Here is a 27,366-nt window from a genome sequence, read left to right as displayed (position 1 = left end):
TTCTCCTTTTTTGCACGGAAACTGAAGATGACAAGTACTAAGAATAGTAATATAGAAACAGCCAATCTTGTTGCTGATGGTCTCGTTTACATCAGTATGAAATTGAGGCTTTCATAACCAGTTAGAGGTTCGTCATAGTAACATCGTAGAATATTTTTCAGAGAATATTAACAGATTATTGTTGTGTTTTCAGTTCATAAACACCAAAATGATCAAGAGTCAGCTCTACTGAGAACACACAGATGATGTTTGCCATTATGTTGATGCTAATAAATGAACACATAAGTTGAATGGTCTGTCATAGGAGGACAAGGTGGCCGATCGAAGCATACTCAACGAAGGTTTGCCACTCTCAAATTTTGTGGCAATTTCACACGCCTTCATTTCACAAGCTGCGACCTTTTTAATAAACGTTTCTCTGGAAGTGTTGCTTCCTGTTGTTTTTGTTATGAAAGGGGAAGTTCAATTGACACATGTTAATTGTATTTTTCCATTCATCAAAAAGCACCTATGAGTCAATTCCCCTTAAGTTGCAATACTATAAATAGAAACCACTATTTATCTTTTTATTAGAAATCGGCTATCACAGTCAGAGTTTCACTTCTGATATGATGGATATGATGATAATATCTTTTTGCATTATTGTGGGGCTGATTTAATGCATACGGTGTATTGTTTTCATCTCAGCTGATTATACCACACATCACTGATGTTATTACTGGTGTCACTGAAGTATTTCTAGCATCCCATGATGTTCTAAATGCCCCTTCTTCACAGATTGTATCATCATTAGATGTAGGATGATGACAACTAGTCAGTCAATACGTCTCCCACTGACACACATGCACACATCTAAAACTAGGATACACGACCCTGTCGTCTCATAAACGCCTAACATCATGTGCATCAGCCTCCGGCAGCGTGCTCTCTCTCTCTGATTTCTAGGTAAACCTCCTGTGGACTTCACGAGGGCAGCAGCAGGGCTGTCAAAGAGCTGCAGACAGTTTCACAGCACTACAAGCAGAGTCCTGTCAAAGTAATGAACCCGAGGCCAGACTTGTAACCCCCCATAAAGTCTGCGCGCTGAGGCATATTCACTCTAATGAGAGGAAGCGATTAAACTGCTGGGTCATGTTGCTGACTTCAGCTTTGGCTTGGAGTTTAGGAGTGTGAGGAAGACTGCAACATGGCTGTGTTGATTAGCACCAGCAATGCCAGTAAGAACATATACTAATGATACTGAAGGCCATTAAAGTTGCTGTTACATTGTGAGGGTGAAGTACAAAAAGAGACTATCCAAAATGGATAAAGGCCTCCAAAAAGACAGTTAATACATGCACCAAGACCTGCATTCTAATTTAAAAAGCCACGTCCAAGATAAAGGAGCTTTCTCCCTTCTATGAATAATTTTGACTACGTTCCATAGCTTCAACACAAGGACAAGAGTAGGCGTGAAAACACATTTGGCTAATTCAGTTCAGTCTCTGGGGACAGCTGGCAAACACAGCGAGGGCAGATCCGGGTTGTCGTCACAGAGAACCAAGCCTCCGCCTCATTCTGTGTCACGGAGCAAACCCTGCCTTACCTTTCCGAAGTCCCTGACGTCGAAAAGGTCAAAGGCCTCGAACAGCTCGCTTTTCTTCATGCCGAATACGTCGCTGCACACCGCCAGGAACGTCCTGATGTTCTTCAGGCACAGGAACTGTGTTGGGAAGACGGAGAGGGTTCATCTGTGAGTGAGTGACCGAGAAATAAACACGGCATGCGCAAAATGATATGATGCGTGATTATATTTCACTTTCATTTCCATAGAGCAGTATGGTTTTAACGCCACAGAATGGGCTCACATGCTGCTGTTCTTCCTGCTACAGTATAGCTTTCACTCTGGAAGTCTAACCAGGGCGTGCAGCTGAGGACCAGCGAGACACACTGGAGGACCACAGCTCTAAAACATAGATGAATTGCTGTTTACAGGCGCCATGCGGGCGTCTTGTTTCATTAGTAGGATGTATTTCCTGTCGAGGAAGGACAATGGAAGGGTGCGTAATTAGAAAGAGAGAATTCATCAGAGCATGGAGACAAAGGCAGAGATCATATTTTCTCCTACTATTAAAGTATGATGTCACTGCAGTTTGACGGTGCAGTACAAATGCAATTTAGACTTCTCACCTCTCTGTTTGGAGATGGTCAATTTGTTCTCATTAACTCTACATATATTTGGCATTTGCAATGTCTTTTTAATTATCAGCTGACACTGATAATTTTGTCTTCAATCTGTTTGACATAAAACAAAACAAACAAAAACAAACAATATAGCAAATGACTTCCCGGGAAAGACCAAACTGCAAATGTAGAAGCTTTCATAATAAATTGAGGGAATTCTGTTTTCCGCTGGGGTGAATTGTGTATCTAAACTCATCATGGTGTTATGACATGGTCTTTCTCAGCTAGCTTTTATTCACTGTAAGCTTAATTACAGGCACAGCTGAGGGTGCACCTTGACCCGAGAAAATTGAATGAATCAATAAGCAACTCCTCCAATAAACAAGGTAATTTACTGACTGTGTGTTTTCTGCCTCGTCTGCATCCTAAATCTAAATCTCGCTAATGATGCTAATGAGGCTTCATCCAGAAACGATTTATCCACATTATGCATTAGTTAGCGCTGAATGTTGCCCAACGACACCAATGAAACTGAGAAAACTGGGGGGCACAGTATTAAGTCAGGCTTTCTGAGGTGGTGCACTCTCTTTATGAAGAGTGGCAGGCAGAAGTGAAGGGGAAGGTGTCAACATATGGTAGTTAGCCAACGGCAGTATCTGTGACTTACACCAGTTAGCCTTCCTGTAGTTTATACAGGATGGAGCAAAAACAGGGTGCTGGTGAAAGGGATGTTTTCAGAAAGGGATGTTTTTTTCTTTATTTTTTGCCACATCACTGTCCACCACAAATTACCTCACCTGATAATGTGCATTTTTAGTGCATTCATGTTACACTGAAAACTACATTGTTTGGCATTGTTGCAGCTATGTTTTATCAAAAAAATGCAGACAGTTATAATGATGACCTGTCACAGGGAAATCATAACACCTGTAATGGGGCTAAATGCAAAGGGATGCTTGCATGATGGAACTTTAACGGAGTATCATCAGCGTCAATATTGACATGCGGTACAAAGACAACAGCATATCACAGCCAACACAGAGGTGATCATTGCAAGACCAACTGCGTGGTCGTGAGGCGTTGTCTGCACCAGTACAAGGCCCCAGCTTCTGAAATGAACAAAGACTGCTGAAAACACTGGACTCCTGTACATATAAAGGCAGTTTTGAACAGTGCAGCTTTGAAAAATATTCTTTGAATCATAGAAAAGGCTAAATTATTAGATTAGGTGAGAGTCGGTTTTATTTGCATTGGAGCCGTTTATGTTTTTGGATATTTTTTTTTGTCATTTTGTCCACAACTTCACATATAGTATAGTAACTGCATCGATAGCACTCACTATCTAACCTGATTTCAAATTCTCCAGCGATACGTTTCCATATTACAATGTCTCATCATCACCTCCTTCTCCTTTTTCTATTTGTTGGGTAACGGGTTTACAGGAAGTGGATTTCATAAGGCCTTTCCTGTTTTTCAAAGAGAGCACAACCCTGTGCCATACTGTTAACATGTGGAGTCCATACTCAAAGGCCTAACTGTAACCATGTTTGACAAGCGTAACTTAAAAACCTTCAATAATTGAGTCAGTGTCATCTTGAAAATACAAATATCTCCAGAGAAGAAGCTGCCGGACTTCTTCTGTTAGTCATGACACACCTTCGCCCCAAAATCGGACTGGTCTGCATGGCGCATGTCCGTGCATCAAATATGAAATGCCTTTCCACTCCGATTGAATTAGGCTTTACAGACGGCTTCACAAATAGAGAGAAAAGCCCCCATGCAGCCAGCGAGCTCCAGATAAGACGCAGCGCAAAGCAGCGAGTGAATAATATTGAATGTTTACACTTGTACACGTCACTTTCTTTTATCAGACAAGCACATCTTGTCTGCCTGGAGTCTCCGGAGAGTCCCAAAGGACCTCGGTATATTATCTGAGGGAAGCAGCTTCACAGAGCGCATATGTAAGACAGTGTCTCTGCTACACTGCTCGAGACAGTAGAGGGGGAATTGTATTAATTAACAAGAGTGTAGCAGTATGAGGCAAGCAGTAACTGTTCCGCTGGCAGCTTTTCTTCTGCTTTACTGACTCTCTGGGGCTCAGGATGTGAATGGCCTCGTGTGTGTGTGCGTGTGTGTGTGCGTGCACATCTGTATCTGCATGCATATAGCCCATGCACATGCCAAAAATGTATGTTGTTTAGTCATTTCCTTCACATTCATGGTAATAAACACAAATTTATTTTGAATTTGCTTGTTATATTATAGCTTTTAAAGGATTATTTTGCTGTTTTTTTTTAAATAAGCATGAAGTATTTTTGATCGATTAATACCACTCTCAACTCTGTCCACTCAGTACGAAGCTACAGCCAGCAACCAGTTAGCTTAGCTTAGCACAAAGACTGGCCGCAGCTAGCCTGGCTCTCTAAGTAAAGCAATTTGTCTACCAGCTCCTCTAAAGCTCAGTAATTAACACCGTACATCCTATAGTGTTAAAATGGCAATTTGTGCTCTTCACTGCGAGCATTGCTCTGTTTCTCCCTATTGCTGTCTGGTTATAGACGCGCTAAACAAAGAAAATATAACATGCTTACTCGTTATATCTCGAGCCAGGCTAGCTGTTTACGCCAGTCTCAGTCTTCATGCTGAGCTAAGCAAACTGGCAGTAGATTCATGTTTAGCGTACAGACAGCTATCAATCTTTCCATCTACATCTAACTCTCCTTAAGAGAGTTAATAATCGAGCCCAAAATGTCCATATACCCTTAATATTCCTTCAAAGGCTGAAATATGATGCGGTTGAAAGGCCTGGGAAAAGCTAGTAAGTGGTCATTTGGTTAAGACTTTTGGGTCAAAAACTTTAAAGCTTTTTAGAAATAAAATCCAGTCTTTAAAACATCCCTGATTACTACAACTAAAGTCAGAGCGGACAGATTGGCTGGTATAATACAAAGAGGTATTAGCATATATGTCGGTGGGTAAGAAACAAGAAATCGCAATACAGAAATTGCAGTACTTAAAAGAGTGTCCCCAAAATATGGTTGGTCCATTAGCACAGACATTTCCCCCTTCCTTAGTACATAGTATAGTCACAATTCTTAAAAAATGTCATGTGTTTATTAATTAAAATGAATACCCATTAATATATTATTGTCAGATTTGTTTTCACAACTAATTAGAATCCTAGAACAGTATTGGTTGGGCTCTGATGATAACCCTGGTATTTATAAATGTACCAAGTGAAACTGTATCAAATCCCAGGCAAATATAACCAACACTGTCAGTATACCTATTTCTGCATTTCAATGAAACCTGCAAATAACCTCATTGTGTAAAATAAGGAATTAAGTGTAAGTTATGCCGCAACACCTCAGCAGGAAACTCCAAACACACACGTCGACTCAGGATAAAAAATGTGCAGCTTACGCACGACCAGTGTATGGAGGGTTTAAAATCCCACCAGGCCAGCCATCTGGAATATAAGGGGAAAAATATTCCTGTAAGACAAGCCATCTCGCTGCTGCGTTTCTGAGATGAGCCAGGTCGTGCTCTGTATCCACAATAAGTATCCAATTTCTGCTTATGTATTCCTTGATACAAGTCAAAGCTCCATAGCAACAAGCTGGAGCCTTTTATGGACCCCGTGTGTATTGTGGAGCTTAATGAAATCCTGCTCTTGTTCTCTCCCAGATTTACACAATGAAAGACAGCCAGAGTCCGGCCATCTTACTGCTTAAACCTTGTTGAGCGTCAATTAATGGCAATCAAATAGATGAATCTCTTGCAGAGGGAATAAAGGCCTGTGTAAAGAATCAAATTTGGTAATTAAAGGCTCTCTCTCGCTGACTCTCTTTTACATGTTAACTGACAGCAGTGTGGAAAAGTAAAGAGGGATAGTATTCAGAGGAAGCCATGCCTAAGCAATGTTGAGGTAATAAACCTTAAGACATATATGACTCTACAAGTCATAACCAGTGGGTGACACACATCACAGTCCGAGCCATCAGGTCACATCCATGTCATGTTGGTGCTTCTGTCAGCTGTGTAACCAGGAAATGTGAGGTGGCACGTAGGCTGGCGCTGACGAAAGCGCCGCTGCTCTGTCTCAGACTCTCAGGTCGGGGTCATCACAGCAGACGGCCCGGCCAGACACCATCTTGATGGAGTATTGTAAATTTTACAGTGGTCAGTAGCTTTTCAACTTTTCAGCTTTTTAATCTAGAAAAAAACAAAAAAAACGATGGTAACTTGAATTCATAGCTCCTCCTCTCTGCTTCTGATGAACTGTGAAGTGAGCTGCTGGTTTGGTTGGAATGAAAGCCCACATGACTGAAAAACACTGACCTAGCATGCAGTCTTTCCACTCACTTTTTCCAGTCACTCTCGTGACTCCGAATATCCCCTGCTAGTTAGTGACAGCCTCTTTATCACCCCTTTATCGTCTCACGTTTCCGGTTAGGGACTATTCTGTTTTGTCAGGAGTTTGGCTCGTGGGTCACCTCCCGTTTTAGGTGAGGAGAGGACCGGCATGAAAGTCATCTGTGTTTCCAGGAGATAGCTCTGTGCGGGGCCCATGCTAATCCTTCCATTCAGTACGCTAAGTAATTGTGGGAAATGAAGCATTGTCCAAAAGAAAATGAGAACATGTGGCTTTTTGAAGACTAAATGTAAAAGCTGCACAAATAAAACTGTTTATTTTAACAATGGATCACTGGATGATCACATGACTCGCACATCATTATCACCTGACTCTGTTGTTCACCTCAGCTCTACAGAGCGTTTTAGCATCTTTCAGCTCATGTACGGCCCACAGCTAGTGGGTTTGCCAAAAACAGTAACGCTGTAAAAAAAAGCCCTGACAAACCAAATACATGCTGCCTGTTTAGCCATTAACAGCCGACAAACGTCAAATGAGCATTTGGCATTTCTCTCTGGCATTTAACTTCCATACAGACTGAACAGACTGATGCCGTGTCCACAAGACTCAGTTTGAAAAGGTTCTTGTAGTTTTGCTGCAGATCTTCTTTTAAAGACCCACCATATAAAGTTCAAGACAATGATGTCATGTTGCCAAAGCGATTACCGGTACTGTACACACTAAAACCCAACATCAATAATACCACTTCACCTTTTTATCATTTTTGCTTTGGCAAACAACAAAACTGCATCACAGCCATTGTCAGTATCACTGATGGTGTGTTAAAATATAGCCAAACATACAATGCAGGTGTTGTCAGTAACACATTTTACCTAGAGATGACACACACACAGACTCTCAAGCTGAAACAAATACCAGTCGTTTCTAATAATTACTGTTCCGCTGCACTGAGATCACCTCACTTCTTTATCTCAAAGTTGTTGGACGACATTAACATGAATAAAGGTTACCCAAATTGCGAGATCAGCTATGGTGTCATTGAAAGTGAACAATCGCGGAATAAATTGAAGATGACAGAAAACTGGCCTCCTGATATTTCTGCCTCGCAGCACATGCAAGTTCTGGGAAGCTTTGATTTCTCCGTCCCCATCACAGGACCAGATGACAGACAAAGGCGTATAGTCCTTTCATGTAATCACAATAAAGGCAATAAGGGAAGAGCCAGCTCCGTTCTCCTGTAACTCCCCCACAACACCAATGAGTGTGTCAGAGGCCATTTGCCATTAAGTCCTTGTTTTAACCCCTATGACCCCACTTATACACAACACTTACTCCATCCCCCACACGAGATAGGAGAATTAAATTAGTGTTACTGTGTGAGATACGAACCCTCTTGGCTACAGAAACGTAGGTCAAATTGTTTAATCTCAACTGTGTGTGATTGGCTCAAAAGAAGGTATTTAAAAGGGTGGAGGAGATCGGAGGGTTGAATGTCATATAAAGTGTGCACTAAATAAAATGTACACACCGAATGCTCAAACACTGAAGCAGTATCCCCCCCTCTTCTTCCTTCTGCGCCCCTCATTTATTCCTCTTGGAAGATTGTGTTAAAAAGGTGTGAATAATGCTCCGCTGCGCCATTTGACAGAGCCTGGTCAACTGCTGTCTGACCTGTGTGTGTGTGTGTGTGTGTCCATTCAGGTGTGGGGTGTGACCGCTATGGCTGATACAGAATCCGTGCTGATATTTTTGGACTTAAGTGCTAAAAGTGAAACGTTGCTGAATAAATTCATCAATTGTAGCCTTAAAGTAGCCTTATCATAAAATTGCATACACTATATTGGTAATACCAGTAATGTATAGACTTGCACATGGCCCTATCATTTTTGCTGGTCCTCTGTGTGTGATCTGTCATACATGTATGGAGCCACTGCTATTTCTATTGCATTCTTTCCCTCTCTGTCTCCATTACACAAATAAGGACACTCCTATTTCCAATAGACTACAGTCATCCATCACTTCCACCTTGAGTCGCTCACAGCAGAATGCAGAACTGTCCCTGCTGAAAAAGAGGACACTGATCTGCAGGCGATACTGGGTGCCCACACTTGCACAATGCACACAATATGTCATAAAAAACAAAAGGCAGGTCCATTCAAGTCTATTTGAGCAGTATATAGAGGTTTTATATGTTTTAAATCAGCTTTCTGTAGAGCTTGATCCAGTGCTCTCCCCCTCGCTTGGCTCCAGGTTTCCACTATAGTGAACCTGACAGTAAAAGGTTGCAGACACACTGCTGCTGGCTATGACCATGGTTGTAGGTTGGTATCATCTGGATCTAAAGCTACAATTCCTGACTGCTCACTGACTTCTAGATAGCATTTTGACATTTCCACCAAGCTAAAAACAAAGGTGAAATCATCATTTGGGAATATTGAAACTTTCACATTTATAGTGTATGCTGTGAGGTCTCCTCTTGATGTGTCTAAGCCTCTGTCTACACTTAAAATGTCACTTATGATGATGATGATTGTTTGCCAGTAAAGACAACAGCCAGTATTGACTTACTCAGAGCTTTCAGAGCACTCAACAGTGATTAACTGAACCATCCACGGCACAATCGAGTAACACAATAAACATTGATTGCAGGTGCATTCTCCACCGCCGAATATCTCCTAATAAAATCAGCATATACACTATCCATACTTTAACGTGCACTAGACCACAGCCGTTACCGGTTGGCTGTGAGTGCAGGCTTGTTTCCTTGGTGACGGAATGAAAGGTCAGTTTCGCTCTGTGCACGTGTTCGCGCACAAGTGAGGTGCATCGCAATCGAGTCGCCGCTAATGTCGGCATCCACTTCCCTGTACATAACGCAGCACGGAATAAAGCTAACGTGGTGCGACTGCATTACGCTGCAAACGGTAGGGCTGTGGTGCCATGCATTGATGCGCCGAGCACGGCTGCAGTAACGTGGTGTTTACACACTGACAGATGCAATCCTTTCTTTAAAGTGAATCAAGGAGGGGAGCCAAGCCACAGTAACTCGGGCAGTGGCGGGCTGTCAGGGCCTGCAAGGCCTTCTCTGCTGGCCTAAATCACAAAGTTATAGCTGTTTTATAATTTAATATTTTTTCTTAAATACACTACATGTATTAGAATTTATAAAAATATGTTTCCCATTATCTTATTTTCTCATTGCACAGCTACTGTCTTCCTCAGTTGCTCTGCTTCCAGTGCAGCTTGTTTTAAGGAGCTTGCGTGGCAAATCAACTGTGCTATTCATTGAGCAGTCACCATTCCACACCATTTCCATTCATGTGCTTGAAAACATGCTCTAATAAAGCCATCATATGTATTGGCAGTGGTTCTCTGCATGTGTATGAGCTATACATGCTCGCCTAACATTACTGTATTCTGTATAGCAGAATGAACTGATAATTCATTCATAAATGTGTTGATTAAGTCTTCATGGCATCTCTATGTTGGTTTTGAATCTGCATAAAATCTATGAAGCCTTTTCTCTCGTGTCTTTTTGGTGCATGATGCACTTTGTCGCTCTGTGAAACACTTTCTGAAGCTTGATGCTCGTTTAAATTCGAAACCGACTCTTACTCCGTCTTTCTCTCACTTTCACTTTCCAAAAAAATGAAGTGAAGTCTTTGATGCTGGCTCAATGAAGAGAAAAGCGTTTTTGTTTTGCTGTGTGAAGAAGAGAGCGGCTGCTTTTCTCTTCATTGTGTCTGACATCAGCACAGCGCTTGGGTCTGAGCGTGATCGAGGGCATGTTTAGTTTCACTTCCTTCCTCTTTTCCATTTCCTGATTTCCTGTGCATGTTGAGGCTCACGGCTGGTCTGTGTGAGAGGCTTTCAGCTGCCGGTGGGTTTGCCACATTGTGCTCAACTCTGAATCCGCCGTTTATAATCCTGTGTCATGGAGAACAAGGCAACAGTAGGCTTAACAAGTTAGGGGCAAATTTCAAGATTAAAATTTCAATCAAACCATACAAGTTCAGTTTTGTGTTTTTAAGCAGTTGTTTGTGTTTGTTTAAACAGAATCTATCAATGGCTGGCTCATGGTGCCGGCCTGTTAGCTAGTTTGTTTTTAGCACACGTTTTTGGTAGCAGCATTATGACCGAATGAAAGTCACACACACCAATTCATACAAGCAGCGTTATGAATATATTTATAGTCTTCTAAGTAAAAACTGAGATCCAGCAGAACTTTGACCCAAATGCTTCAAGAAACTGAAGGATGGAAAGGCTGCATGCTGCATGTATGACCACATGGTTGGATCGTTACGCCACGACAAACATTGCAGAGTTCCTCTTAACGTTAAGCCGTTGATTTTCACAGTGAGACAAAAAAACAACTGCTGATTATGTGGTGTATTCTCTTGTATGGCAGCAAAATGCAGCAAAATGCAGCAGTTTCTGCGGTCGTGCTGCGTCTAGACTTTGTAATTGAGTCATTACAACCCTGTTAAAACTATGATCAAAGAGGGTGAACGTTTGCTTTACACTGACCGTAACACCCTGAACTGGAACTTTGAGCTCTTTGTCATGCGCACATGCACAGAGCACACATTCACAAACCCATGCATCATTCTTCATCTTTCACCACAAGAGCACAGGTCATTTCATCAGTAAATAGACTGATCCCATGATTTCACTTATTTTGCCTGGCTCTTTGTTTCATGGACAGAGCTGACTCTTTACTGTATATAGCCCATACAAATCACCCAAACACGGTTGAGATGAATGAAAAGCAGCCCGCCCTGATGCCAACATCACACATGTGAACCCTCCAGAGCATTGAGCGACACAGCGGGCTAGCCCTTCGGGGCCCTTTATGTCCTCTGAGATGCGTCTGCGGAGGCCCGGCAGACTCTTTGTAGCTCTGTCCCTTCACTGCCTTTGTCTTTCCATCGCATGGGTCCCATGGGTGAGTCCACAGTGGCATCCCATGTGTTATTATTGGCCAATGATAAAGTAGCTGCCACGGCCCTCATGAATTATGCAGGTAAAAAAGGAGAAGCGACTCCGCCCTCAGTTATGTAAATTTAACTTTGAGGAGACACAGGGAGGAAAGGTGCTGGGGGGGGGGGGGGGGGGGGGGTCAGGGAGTTGATGCAGCATCACATGGTGTGAATGTGTGTGAAAGGAGAAGGCACGAGCGCATGATCTACTAACATACATAAGTAGTAAAGTGCTTGAACCAACGATTAATATTCAATGTTTACAAATGTTGAACTATTTATCACAACAGTGGTGTCTGGCAGGTTATTCCCAGTAAAAATCAATAAACAAAAGACGAAACTGCAGCGGCTGTATTTCATGAGAAATTATGACCACTGTGGTTGATCTGGCAAAGAGACAAGGACCACCGAAATAAACCTCACACTTTACCAAGAACAATATTTCACCCTTGACACTATTCAATTGGCAGATGACCTCTTGGAAACGCAGTTCAAAAACATTGTATAAACAAGCCCGACACATGTGAACTTGCATGTGCGCCTTGTATGTTCATGGGACTACTACTAATGCTAATTTAACCCCTAAATTTCGCTTCATCAGTGCCTTGTGTGAGTAAGCCATTCAGCCATGCATAAAACAAACTGTGCCTAAAAATAACCCAGTCTACTCTGGGCCAGGCCAGGCACTGAGCGTAATAATAGTTCACAAGCTCTCTTATGCATGGCAGCTCCGTTCCATGTTATTATGTCATGACTGACAGCAAACACTGACCTATTGATGACTCTCAATCAGTAATTGTATTGCTGCTAGCAAAAACTTCGAACAGTAAATGGACCAATCAGCTTCTCGTCTTACAGTCCCAATCTAGTTGCCTCTGAAATCTACGAGTAAGCAGATCCTTTAAAAGTTCATTTCCATTGCCATTGATGACATTAAAATCCTGTTTTTTTTAATTGTGCACTCGACCTGTGTGCCCTAAGTTGAACAGTGGGTACCAAATTCAATTTTGAAAGAAAGTAACTGCATATTATAGTAACCATCCCACTGTGACATTGAGTTGATGTGCTTTTTTTTCCAGGAAACAAGCCTAACATCAATAGTACTGATATTCAAACCTCAATCACCTGCTTTGCATCAGATGAGCGCATTGGGGCATCAATTACATACAATACTGTCTGTGTGTGTTACTGGTACAGTCTAATTTTTATCGAGCAGGTCTGCAGGCTCAGTAGGTGAGTGTCTACCTCACTGTGTGTTGACACCGAGCCAGACAACCAGATTCACTGTTATGAAGGCGAATATTAATCTGCTCATAGCTCCGGCTGTCCTGTATTTGAAACAGATGGCATCTGACAAACAGAAGCCATGTGGCCACAGCTCTTGCTACATATAGATTAAAAACTAAATTTTAAATAGATTTTAAAAATATATATAATAATATGCATTTAAATATGATATATAAATCAAAAAAGAGAAATAAACAAAAACAACCAGGAGATTGTAATTACATTTGTTCCGTCATACTGCCAGGCAAGACAAACTAATAACGTACTTGCATGAATTGTGAATAAAAATGTATAGCGTATTATCATAAAATACCGGATTATTCATACATGTTGTTAATCCTATGAGATACATCCACTTCCCTGTTTGGGATAGCCTACAAAGCCTTGTCATCACTTAACCTCTGGTCTCTGAGGGCAGATTAAGCTCTGCATACTCACTGAACTGTTATGTGTAACTGTTAGCCAACTATAAATTACTATAAGTAACCTCAACAAAGGGGTGCAGTAAAGTAATCAGCGAAAATTACATAAACCAAACTTTATTTCACAGTATGACTTATACATTTCACCCAATGCTATCAAATCCCGTTAAATTCATTGTCAATTTAGTGTTTCCTTGCTTATTGTATGAAATGTTCACGTCATAAAGCAACAACTATGAGCCCCTCACAGAGGCATGGATTGCCTTTTTTCTTCTGCACATATTCCATAGGCTATCACGGACTAGAGTGAATATAATTTTAATTTATATCATTTGTTGACTTGTAATTCTTCTTCTTCTCACCGTTTTTCCGCGACCAAAATAACCACTGGGGGCGTAAGCGAGCGCTAAACCAAATGTTTAAAAGTGAAAATGTTCTTAAAACCAAGTGCTAACTTGTGGATTATGCTATGCCGAATTTGATATATATATTGTTATCATAGCATTAGTGTTCTAGCAGGTATGCTCATCTTGCCGGCATGCAAGGAAACTTTAAACTAGCATCATTGTTTATGGTGTCTGGTTGCGCTCTCTCAGTTGTACTTTGGGGACGGAGCGAGCAGCAGATATCAGGTTTGCCTTTCGTTCCTTACCTGTGACATTTGGGGTCGGAGGTTGATTCCCTTTAGGTTGATGGACTGGGGTCTCAGGTTGTTGAGCAGATGGCAGAGGAGGACTCCATCCCGGAGGGTTTGGGCCAAGTCAAATACCTGTGCAGACTCCCATGTAACCCGGTGGTTAGCTGGAAGCACCTTGCAGTTTATTAACCACAGCGCACATTGCCTCCAATACTCCATCATTATTCTGACTTCAGCCGGACGAGCGTCAAGATAATCTGTTCTTTTCAGCAAGTGGAACTGCTGACGGCTCGGTCGTGCGTCTTAAATCGTCTCCATGCTACATCCGCCGACTGTAAAACCCGATGAAAAGAGAAGGGGACCACGGCGGAGGTCTAGTGGAGGATGACAGTCCGGTGTACTGAAGCTGTGGATGGAGCTCTGCCTGCACTCTTCCTCTCTCGCTCTCTCACTCACACACACACGCACACACACACACTCTATCGCTCTCTCTTTCTCTCGCTCTCTCTGAATGTGTCTAAATGTCTCTCCTCCCTCCCCCTCACCCAGTTCTTCACTTCTTCCGCTTGCCACCCAGACTCGTGTACTATCTGAAATGACAGTGAAATATATTCCTACTTGTTTGTATAGAACAAAACATATTGAAGGGGGGGGGGGGGGGGAAACATGCATTTCTCAAATGATATCAACGAACATGCTAATTATTAACAGCCTATATTATCAAGCAGCATGTCCAAGTTCCTCGCTGAATGCAAATATCCCAGCTGCACATTGAGTAGAATAACAGAGCTGTGCTGTCTATTGCCGTAATGATTAAACAAACCAAATGAGTGCATCTCTCTGAGATACAGACCCACTTTACTGTTATGGTTTCCAAAAAAGTTTGACATTTACGATGATGTAGTCATGATTTATGACTCATGAAGCCATTGAAAGTCTTCATTTGACATTAGTCATCATGAGGTAAGTTGAAAGTATAGTCAACAGTTCAATAACAGTCTTTGTATTGCATTAAGTGAAAGGCTATGCACTGCATACTTTTATAAATAGTTTCTGAGATATCTCCTCTATAATTAATGCTGTATCAATAAATTACAGGTAATGTGACATCTTTTGTTGGTATATATTTTTATTTATGCTTTGTACTTTCATATATTAATGAATGGTTGCATGTTTGTTCAGTGATGTATCGCAGGTCTTTTTTACCAGAACTTTGAACCTTTCATTTGCATGAATCTCTAATAATAATAATCAAAGAAAGTCATGGTGTGTGGGAGGAAACTGTACTGATTTTTTTTAACTTTGGAGGTTTTGGTAGAGTAGTGTTTAACAGTGCTGATGTGTTGTGTTTAAACGTAATCTTTGTACTGTATGTGAGCTGTAATTCTGCTCCTCAGACTTAAGAGACCTGTCTTCTGGTTTGCATCTTTATTTAGTTGGCATTTGGGTTTGTGGTGTTCACACTCAATGGAATGGAATTTTGAGAGCATTGTGCTTCCTTATTTTGACACAATAACAAAAAAGGACGTGTACAGCTACATCGGTTTAGGAGGGAAAGTTGTTTTTAATAGCATTTACTGACTGGATTATTGCAGTACAGAGTGACATATATGTATCTTATTCCTCCCCCATCTTCATCAGCCTACAGATTGTCTCCTAACAATTTATATTATCCCTTTTTACAATTAAAGACCAATTAGGTGTTTCTCCTCCATCTAAATAAGCCTTTTTCAGTTTATGATCACCGCCCCTGCCATTGTTTCCTCTGTTGTGGGAAAAGTAAACAGAACTACTTCTGTTTTACACACATTTGTAGGTGTGACATTTAGATTTGTGTCAAACACAAACATCTAAAGAAGAGGCCATACATCACAAATGATGTATGGCCTCACTGTTCACTGTAACAATATTATATACCCACATAATAATATGGTTTGAGAACCTTTTTCGTTAATTACTGTAGGAACTCCCACAGAAAGAGGCGAATACGTGTTAAGACATCTGCAAAGCATTAACATTTCTAACCATCTTGCCAAATGCATAACCCCGCTAATCATCTCGCTAAGAGGCGAGCATGATTGGCATGACTGAGCCAATATATGGTCTAACTGAAGCTGGGTTTATCTTATATTGCCTCCATGTGATAATCCTCTATATAGCGCAGGGTGTGCTGATCACATTAACAGCGCTACATGAGGCTGCTCTTATGGTATGTGCAGAAATGATGGAAGATAAGAAGAAGAGAACTACACACCGACAAGATTCATTTCCTTTTACAGATAGAAACGAGATTCACAGAGACCCTAAGATTTGCAGAGGAAGGACCCTACGCAGTAGAAGAAGAATGTATGCCGATGAATCATACCGGGACATTTACATACAGAGGCCTGTGCCAACAATGCTGTGAAGATTAGTTTCCAGCATTTTGCAGTTGTAAACCCTTCTGTGAGGTCGTCATCTCCCCTTCTTCTCTTCATACTTGTGCAGATGATTTGGATGAATGTCAGAGATGTCAGGTCTCCCACTCTTTTGTTTGTCCACATTGTATTCAAATCAAGACTGATCAGGAGTGGAGGGAGTTTGTGTGGCTCGGCATCCAGCTTTGTCTTCCGCTGGCTTGCGAAGTGGATGCCATGGCTGGCATAGCACAGATGACAGGAGAGGTGGCTAGCAGCCGGATGCTGGCACACCTCTCAGCACCCTTCTCCTGTTTCAGCTTCTCTCTCCGCAGCCGAGAAGGACAGCCATGCAGCCAGACAATTATCAGCATTCCTCTGATTAATGCTGTGCAGGGATGAGGCGAGGCACACAAACACAAGAGTGTAACACAATCATACATTTGGGAAATTGCAATGCTCCCAGTTCTTTTTTAAATTGCCCGTCCCCAATAATTCCGCCAGTTTATGATGTTTCGTGGCACCTTGGCATTCGCATCAAAAAAATGTTGTTATTGCTTTCAATTTTCCATCAATGCACAGATGAATGACTGGCCTATTTCTGGGTTATTTCACCTGGAATATGACCAGAACTAGAAAGTAATGACTATCCATGTGGGCTTCCAAGAAACAGCGTGATCATGTCTGGGCACATATGGCAGATTTGATCTGACTGCCAAGGCTTTTTTTCTCTCACCATTACAACACAACACATCAAATAAGAGATAAAAAAAACATTCACTGAAGAAAAGCAAAAACAAGAAGATGGCAAACGATAAGAGGGTATTGAATGTAGGATATCAAAAAGTAAAAGATATCACACAAAAGCAAGTACCGGTATATCAATTAGATTGAAGGGAGAGTCTGCAGCCATCAGCTCCGTGTCATCCCAAGACCCCTCAAGCTAGCATGGCTAAACATTTTGAACAGGAAAAAAATCTCGATTGCTGAGATTGGTAAATGGGATGGATTGCCCACCACGTATCCATTCCCATTTAGTCACAAAATTGCGCTTGGTTAGGACTCCGTTGGCGTCACTCAGGTTTAGGCAACAAAACTTCTTCGTTAGATGTAGTAAAAGATCGTGGTTTGGGTTCGAGTTATTTTATGTGACTTACTTGAAATGAGTTAAAATTGCTTTGACTTTTGGTTCCTTATGGGACACAAACGGTGGTCTCCAAGGTGAAAGTCCTGTGTTTGTTTGACCCATCCATCCTTGAAGTCCAGTGTTATATACAGACAATATGTATTTGACAACCTGAGAATGAGATCGGGCTGGATTGCTATGACATTTTATACATGCATGCACGAGGATGAGTCCTCATGATCATCTGACTTTTCAAGTTTAAATGTTTCCAATACTTTGTTTTATAACCAAATATCCTGCAAAACTAATGACATTCTCAACAGCCTCATCTGTACTTTGTATTTAGTGCTAATTAGCTAATGCTAGTACAGCAACATGCTAAATCTTATAGGCTACCTGCTTAGCATCAGCATGTTAGCATTGTCATTGCGAGCATGTTAACGTATTGGTGTTAGCATTTAGCACAAAGCTTCACTCTGCCTAACAGAGCCACTAGCATTGCTAGTAGATGCGTAATTTGACAAATTTATTTTTCTGGTTACAGTCATCATTGCTGTACACAACAGCATTGTGTCCAGGTCAACACATACACATGCCTTCTTTATTGTTGCTTTGCAAGTTTTGGCATCAAAAAACAGAGTGGCATCCCCTCCATTCCCCACCGTCAGATGAGCATAGCTGGCAGCTCCCCGAACATGCGGGCACTGCCACATTGCACACACTCCATCAATATCTTCTTGCAAATTCTGCCAGGCTTTCATTTATAGAGCTTCACCCTGCTGGTCACTTGATCTGATGACAGTGGCTGATCTATTTGTGCAGCTCTTTTATACCCTCTGTGAAGGGCATGTTATCTCCCTGCCAGAGAAAGCAAATGCAAATCCATTTCCTGCGGACTTGTCCTATGAAAATGAATGTCTCTGCTGTAACTGAGACTTAATGTATTTACATACATTTGAATGTAATGTGTTTAATGTTCATCAAAGGACCTTCATACTCCTCTTTCCTTTTTTCTCCTAAATGATGCACAATTTTAATAAGTATCTTGAGAAGGATTTTGGTACACATGGCAAGTTTAAACATAAAGTAGCATAAACACCTTCAGATTTCTTCCAGAATGACATTCACAACCATAACACAGAGGTATTACTAAATACCCCCTTATCAGCTTTTGTTCATTGTTGTCTAACTGCTATTGATTACCTGACCCTACCCATAGCACTCTATTTTGCTGGTTTAGGAGGACAGGAGAGTAATCAATGGCCTGGGATACCCATGAGAGGCCAGGGATAAGTGGCGCCTGGCCAGTCCTGGAACAGTGGGATCAGCTGGGGATCCATCAGGATGGACGTAATGGAGTGGAAGATATACAGAGAGAGCATGATGAATTAAAATGACAAAGAGTCTTTGAAAGCAACACATAGTAAATTGCCCTCCGGTGTCGCAGTAGAGTTCGTCAAGTGCAAATGAACTGATAAATGAGTTGAGGGATTTAAAAAAGACGTTAATGGTTTTATTAAAACAGTCAGAGTTTAGTCACGAGGTCAGGCTCAGAAACAGTCCATACGGCTGGAGCTCCAAGCTCAGTGGGTGAGGGGGGTGACCCCCAGTGTTATGTCTGTAGAGGGCCTCAAAAACCCTGCAAAGCAGAAGTTGTCTGAAGAAGCATGGAGACAGTTCTGCATCTCCAAAAGCATTTGGGACAGTCGGTCGTATCAAGATGCAACACAAGCTGAGTTTGATCAACATACTTGCAAGTTATATGTTCTCTTCCTTTTATTTTATTTATTTTTACTAACTTTCACTTTTTATTTTTGATCCGGACTGAAATATCTTGACAATTATCAGATCAATTGGCATGACATTTTGTACAGACATACACTGTCCCCAGACTGTGGATTTTACCTTTCCACAAGCACCACCAAGAGGTTGACATTCATGGCCCTGACCTTCACTCGCTTTTCATTGAGCGCCATTGTGAGGTCAGATATTTCAAAAATATCTGCAAAACATTCTCATCAGCTTTGTGTTTGATGCTTATTAGCAGATTATAGCATGTTAACATGCTACAGCAAGAACTTGGTAAACATTACTCACTGAACATCAACATGTTAACATTGTAATTGCATGCTAGCATACTTACTTTAGCATATCGCTCAAAGCACTGGGCCTATAAGCACAACCTCACAGCGCCGTTAGCTTGGCTGTCATGAATAAAGTTTAGAAATATATTGTATGCAAGTAACGATTATGCCAAATCCCCTAATGAGACACTATTGCATAAATACTGCAGGTTCCCAAAAATAGAGTTAACACCTCCAACATTGAGCCTCGCAACACAACAGTATAGCCTGAAGCACAATAAATGTTTTTCATCCTTCAAACAAGATGCTGCCTTCTGAATGTTAAAAGTAAAAAAAATGTACCTAACCTTACATACATTACATACATAACTGTAGTCCTGTGTTGTAACCTCTATCTTACCACCTATTTGGCCTCCCTCCTGTATACGATACAAAACAGTTTTCTCGGGTTACCATTGGTGCGTGCTTATCACTGGGCTGATGGAACCCACCCCTTGTCAGAAAACTGACACAGAGACAACATTTTCCAACACTTCAAGTGGTTTGCTAAAAGGTGAAGACGAGGCTCAAAGGTAAGGATAAACAAGTTATCCCGTTATTGACATTAAAGGTCCTCTAGCACTTCCTTATGATGCACCTCATTGTTTCAAGGACTTCTGGTGTATTCAATAAAAACATACACATTAATATTCTAAGCATATTATAAAAAAAACTGAACCAAAATACAAAGTGTGTTCTGTCTAAGGTTAAATTATTGGATGCATAAGAATAATCCTTCAACCTTTTTATCAGATGTTATGTAGTCAAATGCTGTGTTGCATGCGTTTACAAGGTAACTTCTGTTGTCTACCTAAATAAAAGGTAGAAAACTACATGAAACCAAGCTTGATTCACAAAAAAAAGAATTAACAAAAAAGACAAAATGACTTCTGCATATGGATATACGGAATGTTGCATTTATAAATTAAAACTGAAATAAAACTCAATGTGCAAAATGATCTTCGTAACTTGCATTAGACCATTTCCAACAACACTGCGCTGTATTTATATTTCATTAAATTAAAATGACAGACATTCATGTCAGGCGATCTATGTTGGAACAAACGAGTAAACCCTCACATTGTTTCCTGTGTATTCTGTACTCGTGTCTGAAATAAAAGCAGATGGCCTTGACTTTGGCAGACAGAGCCATTGGGGCCATTATTGGGGCAGCAGCAGCAGATGCAGCAGGTAAGATAAACTGTGTGATACTGGTGTTGGGACTGAGTTAATTAGAGCAACAGGGCTTTGCATAGTACAAACCAAATCTGCTTCCTACACTTACATCTCATCTCATTAAGTTCTACTCATACAGCATGTTACGGCTTCTACTGTTTCATATTATATACATGTTTAATTCTAGAGTTTATACATCACACTTATCTTTCATACATCTTTAAAAGTGTTCTGTTTCAAACACTGTTTCGTTGTTTTCTTAGGTGTCACACAGCATAAGCAACATCTGTACATGCTGATAAAAATACGGGCGTTTCCTTAACTTGTGTAAGTCAGTTTGACTTCACCCATAGTGTTACGAAAGCACAGTTTCTGCAATAGCTGCAATGCTAAACCTAAACTTTGAATTGGCTTGTTGCTGAAATGCTTTATCAATAAACTTGCCTTTTTATGACCACGCAATTCTTAACTCACCATATAATGATGCATAATAAAGGGAGTACTCCCAAATGTAAGCTCCTGGTTGGTGAATGTCCAACAGGTCATTCTCGATCAGGTTCAAACAACACACATCTATTTCCCTTTCCATGGTATCTGTCACCGACACACTGTTTCATGTCAAAAACATGCTATCGAATGTTTTACTATTTTTCTCTCTGTTTCGTGTGTGTGTGTTGTGTTTGTGTGTGTTCCCCACCCATACAGCCCAGCCCATGCATTGGATCTACGATCCAGACAGGCTCAAAGAAGTTCTCTCTGATCTGGAGCCCTGTCCTGAGTTCCGGCCTCAGTCAGCGAATCCTTTCTACCGCAGGACGACTGGCGAGCAGACCTGCTATGGAGACCAAGCATACGTCCTGCTTGAGTCACTGAGCCAGTGTGGAGGTACTAAAACAGGCAGCAACATGACTTTCTCAGTGCCAACGTGTTACACTAGCATTGTTCGATTGCCAATAAATCATCAAAGTTAATCATTATGGTTACTGTTGGTAAAATTAAGAATATATTTCCCATAAATCCTGATGTTTCAAGGAGGACGGACGACTCCTCAAAGATTTGAAAGATTTCTCAGATGTTTAAGATGTACTCTTTGTCTTTCCTGACACAAGTGAACATTTTGTAAATGATAGCCAGGAGACAAGTATTTTAGCTGAGACTGAAACACTGAAAGCATGGGGAACCGTTCAGCCAAGCTGAAGTTTAAAAAGGACATGGTGTGGTTTAATCAGAGGTTATGTGCTCGACTATTTTCCTCTGAGTGCTCTGACTTCCTGGGGCTGATGACGATGTCACCTCAGCATGTTTAATAGTGAACTAAAATGACTGTTTTCTTAAAGATACAGTATGTCATGTGTTGGCAGATGTTAATGTGGAAGACTTGAACAAGCGCATCTACAAGTTCTTTGGCCCAGGAACCGTGTACGACGTGCCTCTCAATGATCCTTACATGAAGAAAGGAGGTATACTGTGCCCATTCTGCTCTCATGCAACTGTCGATATTGTGATGTCCATATGTGTTAATCATCAACTTAACTGGCCCAGACAGATGTGAGAGCCTCTGTTACTGTCTGATAACTCTGTACATAGCGTTTTTCCTACCAGCTGATGGGGAATTCCCTGTAAGATATTCCATACAGTCAGACTTCTCTGTTCTTGGTGTTGAGAACTTTGGATTGGTGCTGCTTTTTTTACGGTCAGAATATCATATAACTACAGTGCTGCTGTATATCACCACAGCACGTAGGGCACTTTTGGGTGCAGTAAACTGTAGACGGCTTTATGTCTCTGAATAATATAAGACGAGCTGTGTCACCATCATTGGCAGTGATAACCACGACGGAGTAGACAAAGAAAATGGCTCCACCTACAGAAACATAAACTGCATCGACAGACAAGGAAATGTTTCTCTTCCTCCCTCCCTTCTTTTGTCCCCTATCCAGGCCTCTCTGATTCTATCTTATTAATGAGGGTGAAGCTGTCAAATGCATTCACTTCCCTATATAAACCAGCTGTTTGCTGCATTTGTTAGGTCCCAAAGCCATCCTCCCCATAGACGGCCCATGGAGAAATGCCAGCCTAAAGGCTTTCATCAGAAATGTGGATGCTGGCAAAGAAGAAACTGGTAAAGAGCACAGATCAGAAGTGCGTGAAGACATTTTTTTTGTTGGTGGCATTAATCTCTGTTTGTGTATTTGTTTTTGAGGCTGTGATGTGGACTGTCAGATGGACGGGGTCACTAAGCTGGCTCCGGTGGTGGCCATGTACGCAGGCCGTCCTGAGATGCTGGAGAAAGTGGAGAGAGCCGTGCGGGTGACCCAGAACAACAACATGTGTGTGGCTGTGACGCTGGCTGCAGCGAGGTGAGAGAAGGTTCTGAAGAAGATGATCAACTTTTGGTCATGCACACAAGCTGCAGAATTATGTTGACATGAGTGGAGGGAGGCTTACCCTTTGTTTGTCTGTCTAACATCGTAAGGTTTTTGGAGCATTTCATTCTGAATGGTCCAGATCCCACTGCCCTGGATGCAGTTCTGGCTCAGTTGAACGACCCGAAGAGACAGAACCCTCAGGAGCTGGACGGGGCTGTCGTTGGTAAGGCTACATGTGTCTTGGTCCTTTTGAGATTCAAAGCAATAATGACATTATAGCAACAAGATAATCGTATTCACTTTCCTGTCAAGAGTTGGATGAAAAGAGTATATTAATATGAACTAATTAATATGAATTAGTTTAGCTTAGCATATAGACCAGAGGCAGAGGTAAACAGTTAGCCTGGCTAACTCCAAAGCTAAAAGAAAATCAACTCACCGGCATTTCTAAAGCCAAAAGTTTTAATTCAAACATTTTAAACAAAATGTAAATTTTTATTTTTTATATTAATTTCAGAACCGCTTGAGCTAACAAGATATAACGTGTTAATTAGTGAGCTTTTGTTGAACCAGGTTAACTGTTTCTTTCAGCTAAGCTAATACGCTTCTAGCTCTAGCTTCATATTTCAATAAATGGATCGATATTGGAGTGGTATCAACCTTCTCATAGCTCTGTGCAAGCGAATAAACTTGTTGATCAAAATTTTTAACTAACTTTCAGCACAATGATTATTTTCAAAAAATGGCAATACAAGTTAGATTAAGCTAACTGACTCCTGGCCCAGACATGAGAGCAGAATTGGTTGTCTCACTTAACATTCAGCAAGAAGGTGAATGATTCCCAAAATGTCATACTATTTAATTAAGTGTAATATCTGTGACAAAACATGGCAGGTGACCTGTAGTTGCTGGCAGCGGGTACATTGCATTTAACGTAATCAGTCATGGTTTTGATGTGAAATCTGCTGTATTTGGTTAAGCCGAGTATTTACCAGTATAAAGCAGGAACTATTTACTTTTGTCAACTCTCATCCTTCCTTCAAACAAGCAGGTAGAACAGACCACACAAACAAAAAGGTCTCGTGGGAAAAGTGCATGTTCAAAACTGCACGAAACACAAAATGGTCTTTCTGGTCTTTTAGCATTTGTCTTTCAAAATCAATATATAATGTCACAGAAAAGATGAAGAAGATACATAATGTGTGTTATGACAATAAGCAGCCACATCCAAAAATGGGCCTCAATGTTTGAACACTAAACAATACAGTCTATCTCTCTTCCTGGATCTCCGCTGAAGTGCATATCCACCAGGTGAAGGACAACCTAGCCAAGACATCCCAACAGCTCGTACCTGCTGTGTTCACCAGCACATGAGGTAAGCCAGGCGGTGGCAGCAGGATCCAGGTCTGTTGACTTGGCACGGTTCGCGTACCCTCCCTGTCAGCATATCCGTTAGGAGGGTCCTCCATCCTTTGATCTCCTGACTAATGGTCTCCCTCCTCCTTCCCTTTCATTTCCCCCTTCCTGCTGAGTTGAGTGTCCCAGGTTTTACAGGGCTAAAAGGTTGAGATGCTTAATGTACATGTGAGATTGTGCAGCCCAGGTCTGCTTAATTTACAAGCCTATATTATAATGAGATTGCAAAAGTAAATCAAATAATGCACGGTGAAGTAACTGCATTAACCTGCTAAATCTGGGTTTGCGTCTAGCTTTGCCTGGTGCGTTCCAGGGAGCGCTTCATGGAGTCCTGAAGCTGAAACAGCTGGATGAAGCAGTCAGGGACACCATGCGGTGCGGGGGATGCACCGCCAGCAGAGCCTCCTTCATAGGAGCCTGTTTTGGGGCACAGGTACTGCAGGAGTGTGGCTCTCAGGCATATGAAATAGTCATTAGTCACCGATACTGTTTTGAGTAGGAAATGCGTTCGGAAATGTGCTTTTTCTATAATAGTTTATATTTCTAAAGAGTGATTTGAGGAAAAGGTGTTTCGATTTTTGTTTTGTAATGAAATAGACATATATGCAAATAATGTGTGACAGCACAATGCTACTCTAAGAGTACAAGAGTTAACTTGGTCACATAATAAATCAACAATGGGAAAAGAATCATTTAAAAGCAGGCAAAGATATCAACCATGTGTGTTTCATGGTTCACATTTATAATTTAGCATATTGTTGTCTGTAATTGTTCAAGATTCCAGATGTTTATCGTCACTACGCTTGTACAAGTACAATCTATCAAATACTTGCGCTGGGAGGCTTCATTAGAGAAAGACATAAACAAAGATTAATAATGAAATAAAATATGAGAAACAATACAATCATCCATTTAAGAACAAACAAGACATACCGTAAAAGGATTGCATTCAAGGCAATGAATATTGCACAGGATTGTGCAATATTCATCACCTTGAATGCAATCCTTTCATATTAACGATTATATTTGTTGTTTTTCTTATATGGATATTTTTTGTTGCTACTTATATTTTGTTATATAAGTGTTTAATATGCTTGTGTGATGAGTTTGACAGCGAGCTCAGATCTTCTGAAAGCTTTGTGCTGCCTTTCAGCTGTCGTCTTGATGTGTTTTCAGACTGGTCTCCAGGGAGTCCCAGAGTCTTGGAGGAAGAGGACACTGAGATATCCTCTTCTGCTGGAGCTATCCGAAAATTTGGTCGAAAAAAAGCTGCAATTGTAGTTCAGCTTTGATTTTTTCCCTAAATGCCGTTGTTTTTATCCCATATGAAGTATTTATGGAGTGTGCATAATTGAAGCTAGAAGACTTTCTCAAGTTGCAGATGTACTTTGATACGACGATCCATGACAGTTACATTCTAAAGTCTTGTGTGAATGAAACTCGAAACCATTTGCTCTGTCAAAGTTGCGTCATGTAAAAAAGTGAAAGTCTGTGCAAGGTATTTATGTTGTGTTGAGTCCTGGAGTTCATTTATCCTCGACAGCTGCATTATAACAAATGTCTCAAATAAAGAACCAAAATGTCACCGACATACATGCATTGTTCCATTAGTTCATTGCTGCAAAGTGGACAGTTGGGATTTCCAAATCCCAGGAAACATACGTTAATGAGAAAGTAATTTTGCTGAAGTTTCAGCTGGTTTTGGTCCTCTCTTACCCTTGAGTGCTTTCCGTAATTGTGAAGTGAAAGAGCAGATACACACAGATTTACTACATGGAACAACCAGACAGCAACCGATTCCTCCCTCAAAGGAGCTGTTCGGCCTTCCTGAAAGTGCTGACTTCCATATTCACGTGTTTAAAGCACCCGCCCCAACAATTCTGAAAGTTAGCCAAGCATGAAGCAAAGCCAAAGCCATAATATCTTTGACATAGTGTGGTTATTTAAAAAAATGCAGTGTGTGGGCTACTGTTGCAGACCATTTGCTGTTTTACAGCTTATACTCGATGATAAATAGGCAATAGTTCCAGCTTGTTCAAATCTGAAACATTTCAGGTTACCATTGTAAATCAATACCTTTTATGTAAACTGGTATTACATGACATCTTGGCAGTGCAATAAGAAACGAGCGTATGTGTGTGATGGGGAAAACCCACGGCATTATTATTTGTGAAGCCCAAACCCAACAGAGGAACACATGTGTGGATGAGGAAACCTTCGAGCCATCGTTTGGCTGACTAGAAAGGCTGTAGCTGACGGTGCGTTGCTAGCCTACAGAGGGGAAGTCATTTGATTTCTCTCTGCCTGACATCCTCCCACGCAGCAGGTAGCAGGCTCTGTCTGGCATAATTACATCCAGACCTGAAGAGTGTTTTTGTTTTTCCAAAATCTGCCAAAGTCCTCTTCCTCGGGACAATTTCTAAGAAAGAGGCGAGTGTTGCAGAAGATATTATGTTGGAAGAACACTATGCTCATTGCAAATGACCTGCATGTACCTAAATTGCATTATGGTGGTATAAAATAGACAATAGTCTAAAGGGGAGGGGGGAGGGATCTAAAAATCTCTCCCTGTCTTCCATTGTTGCCTCACTGGCAGTGCACACCGCCAAGTTTTGAGTCTAGCCGTAACTGCAAATGATATGAAAATGCATAACTTATGGGGACAAATGAGCCTCCCTCTTTCACATTTCTCCATCTCCACATAGACGTGTAGAGTGAAATGACTCCTTTTTATGTCCTTTCATTTTCTAACGTGTGAATATGAATTAGATTACTTTTTCCATAGCATTAACTTCAGTTTGAACTGTCTCTGTTCACAAAGGTCACATCTTGATTATGCTGTTATTGTGGAACATTTCGATTTTCCCTCTTATTTTCACAACTTCTTGTTCCGCTTT

General features: G+C 41.2%; 2 protein-coding genes across 4 annotated transcripts in view; one reads left to right on the top strand and one right to left on the bottom strand.

Annotated features, from left to right (window-relative positions):
• The window catches only part of vav3 (vav guanine nucleotide exchange factor 3), a gene marked incomplete at its 5' end in the record, with an annotated part of 82,925 nt that extends 68,840 nt beyond the window's left edge, over positions 1-14,085 (bottom strand). The window contains 2 exons of the mRNA XM_079292259.1: positions 1,586-1,702; positions 13,879-14,085. Of these exons, the coding sequence (XP_079148385.1) occupies positions 1,586-1,702; positions 13,879-14,085 (324 nt within the window). The remainder of the gene's footprint in view (positions 1-1,585; positions 1,703-13,878) is intronic.
• A 5,905-nt stretch (positions 14,086-19,990) lies between these two features.
• LOC306794245 (crystallin J1A-like) lies at positions 19,991-26,053 on the top strand. Of its 3 annotated transcripts, none has more exons than XM_079292262.1 (10): positions 19,991-20,041; positions 20,630-20,699; positions 21,390-21,569; positions 22,046-22,144; positions 22,714-22,806; positions 22,888-23,044; positions 23,161-23,276; positions 24,351-24,428; positions 24,763-24,902; positions 25,646-26,053. In XM_079292262.1, the coding sequence occupies exons 2-10, from the start codon at positions 20,633-20,635 to the stop codon at positions 25,748-25,750; spliced, it is 1,035 nt and encodes a 344-aa protein (XP_079148388.1). In that variant the 5' UTR covers positions 19,991-20,041; positions 20,630-20,632; the 3' UTR covers positions 25,751-26,053. The 3 variants fall into 3 exon arrangements, with proteins under 3 accessions (XP_079148388.1, XP_079148390.1, XP_079148389.1); XM_079292263.1 differs by having other exon boundaries at positions 20,008-20,041; positions 20,633-20,699; XM_079292264.1 differs by lacking the exon at positions 22,046-22,144.
• The last annotated feature ends 1,313 nt before the right edge of the window (positions 26,054-27,366 follow it).

Source organism: Melanostigma gelatinosum (genome assembly GCF_949748355.1).
Source record: "Melanostigma gelatinosum genome assembly, chromosome: 20".
Taxonomy (NCBI): domain Eukaryota; kingdom Metazoa; phylum Chordata; class Actinopteri; order Perciformes; family Zoarcidae; genus Melanostigma; species Melanostigma gelatinosum.
Note: the sequence above shows the minus strand (reverse complement) of the source record. Positions and strands in the feature narration are given on the sequence as shown.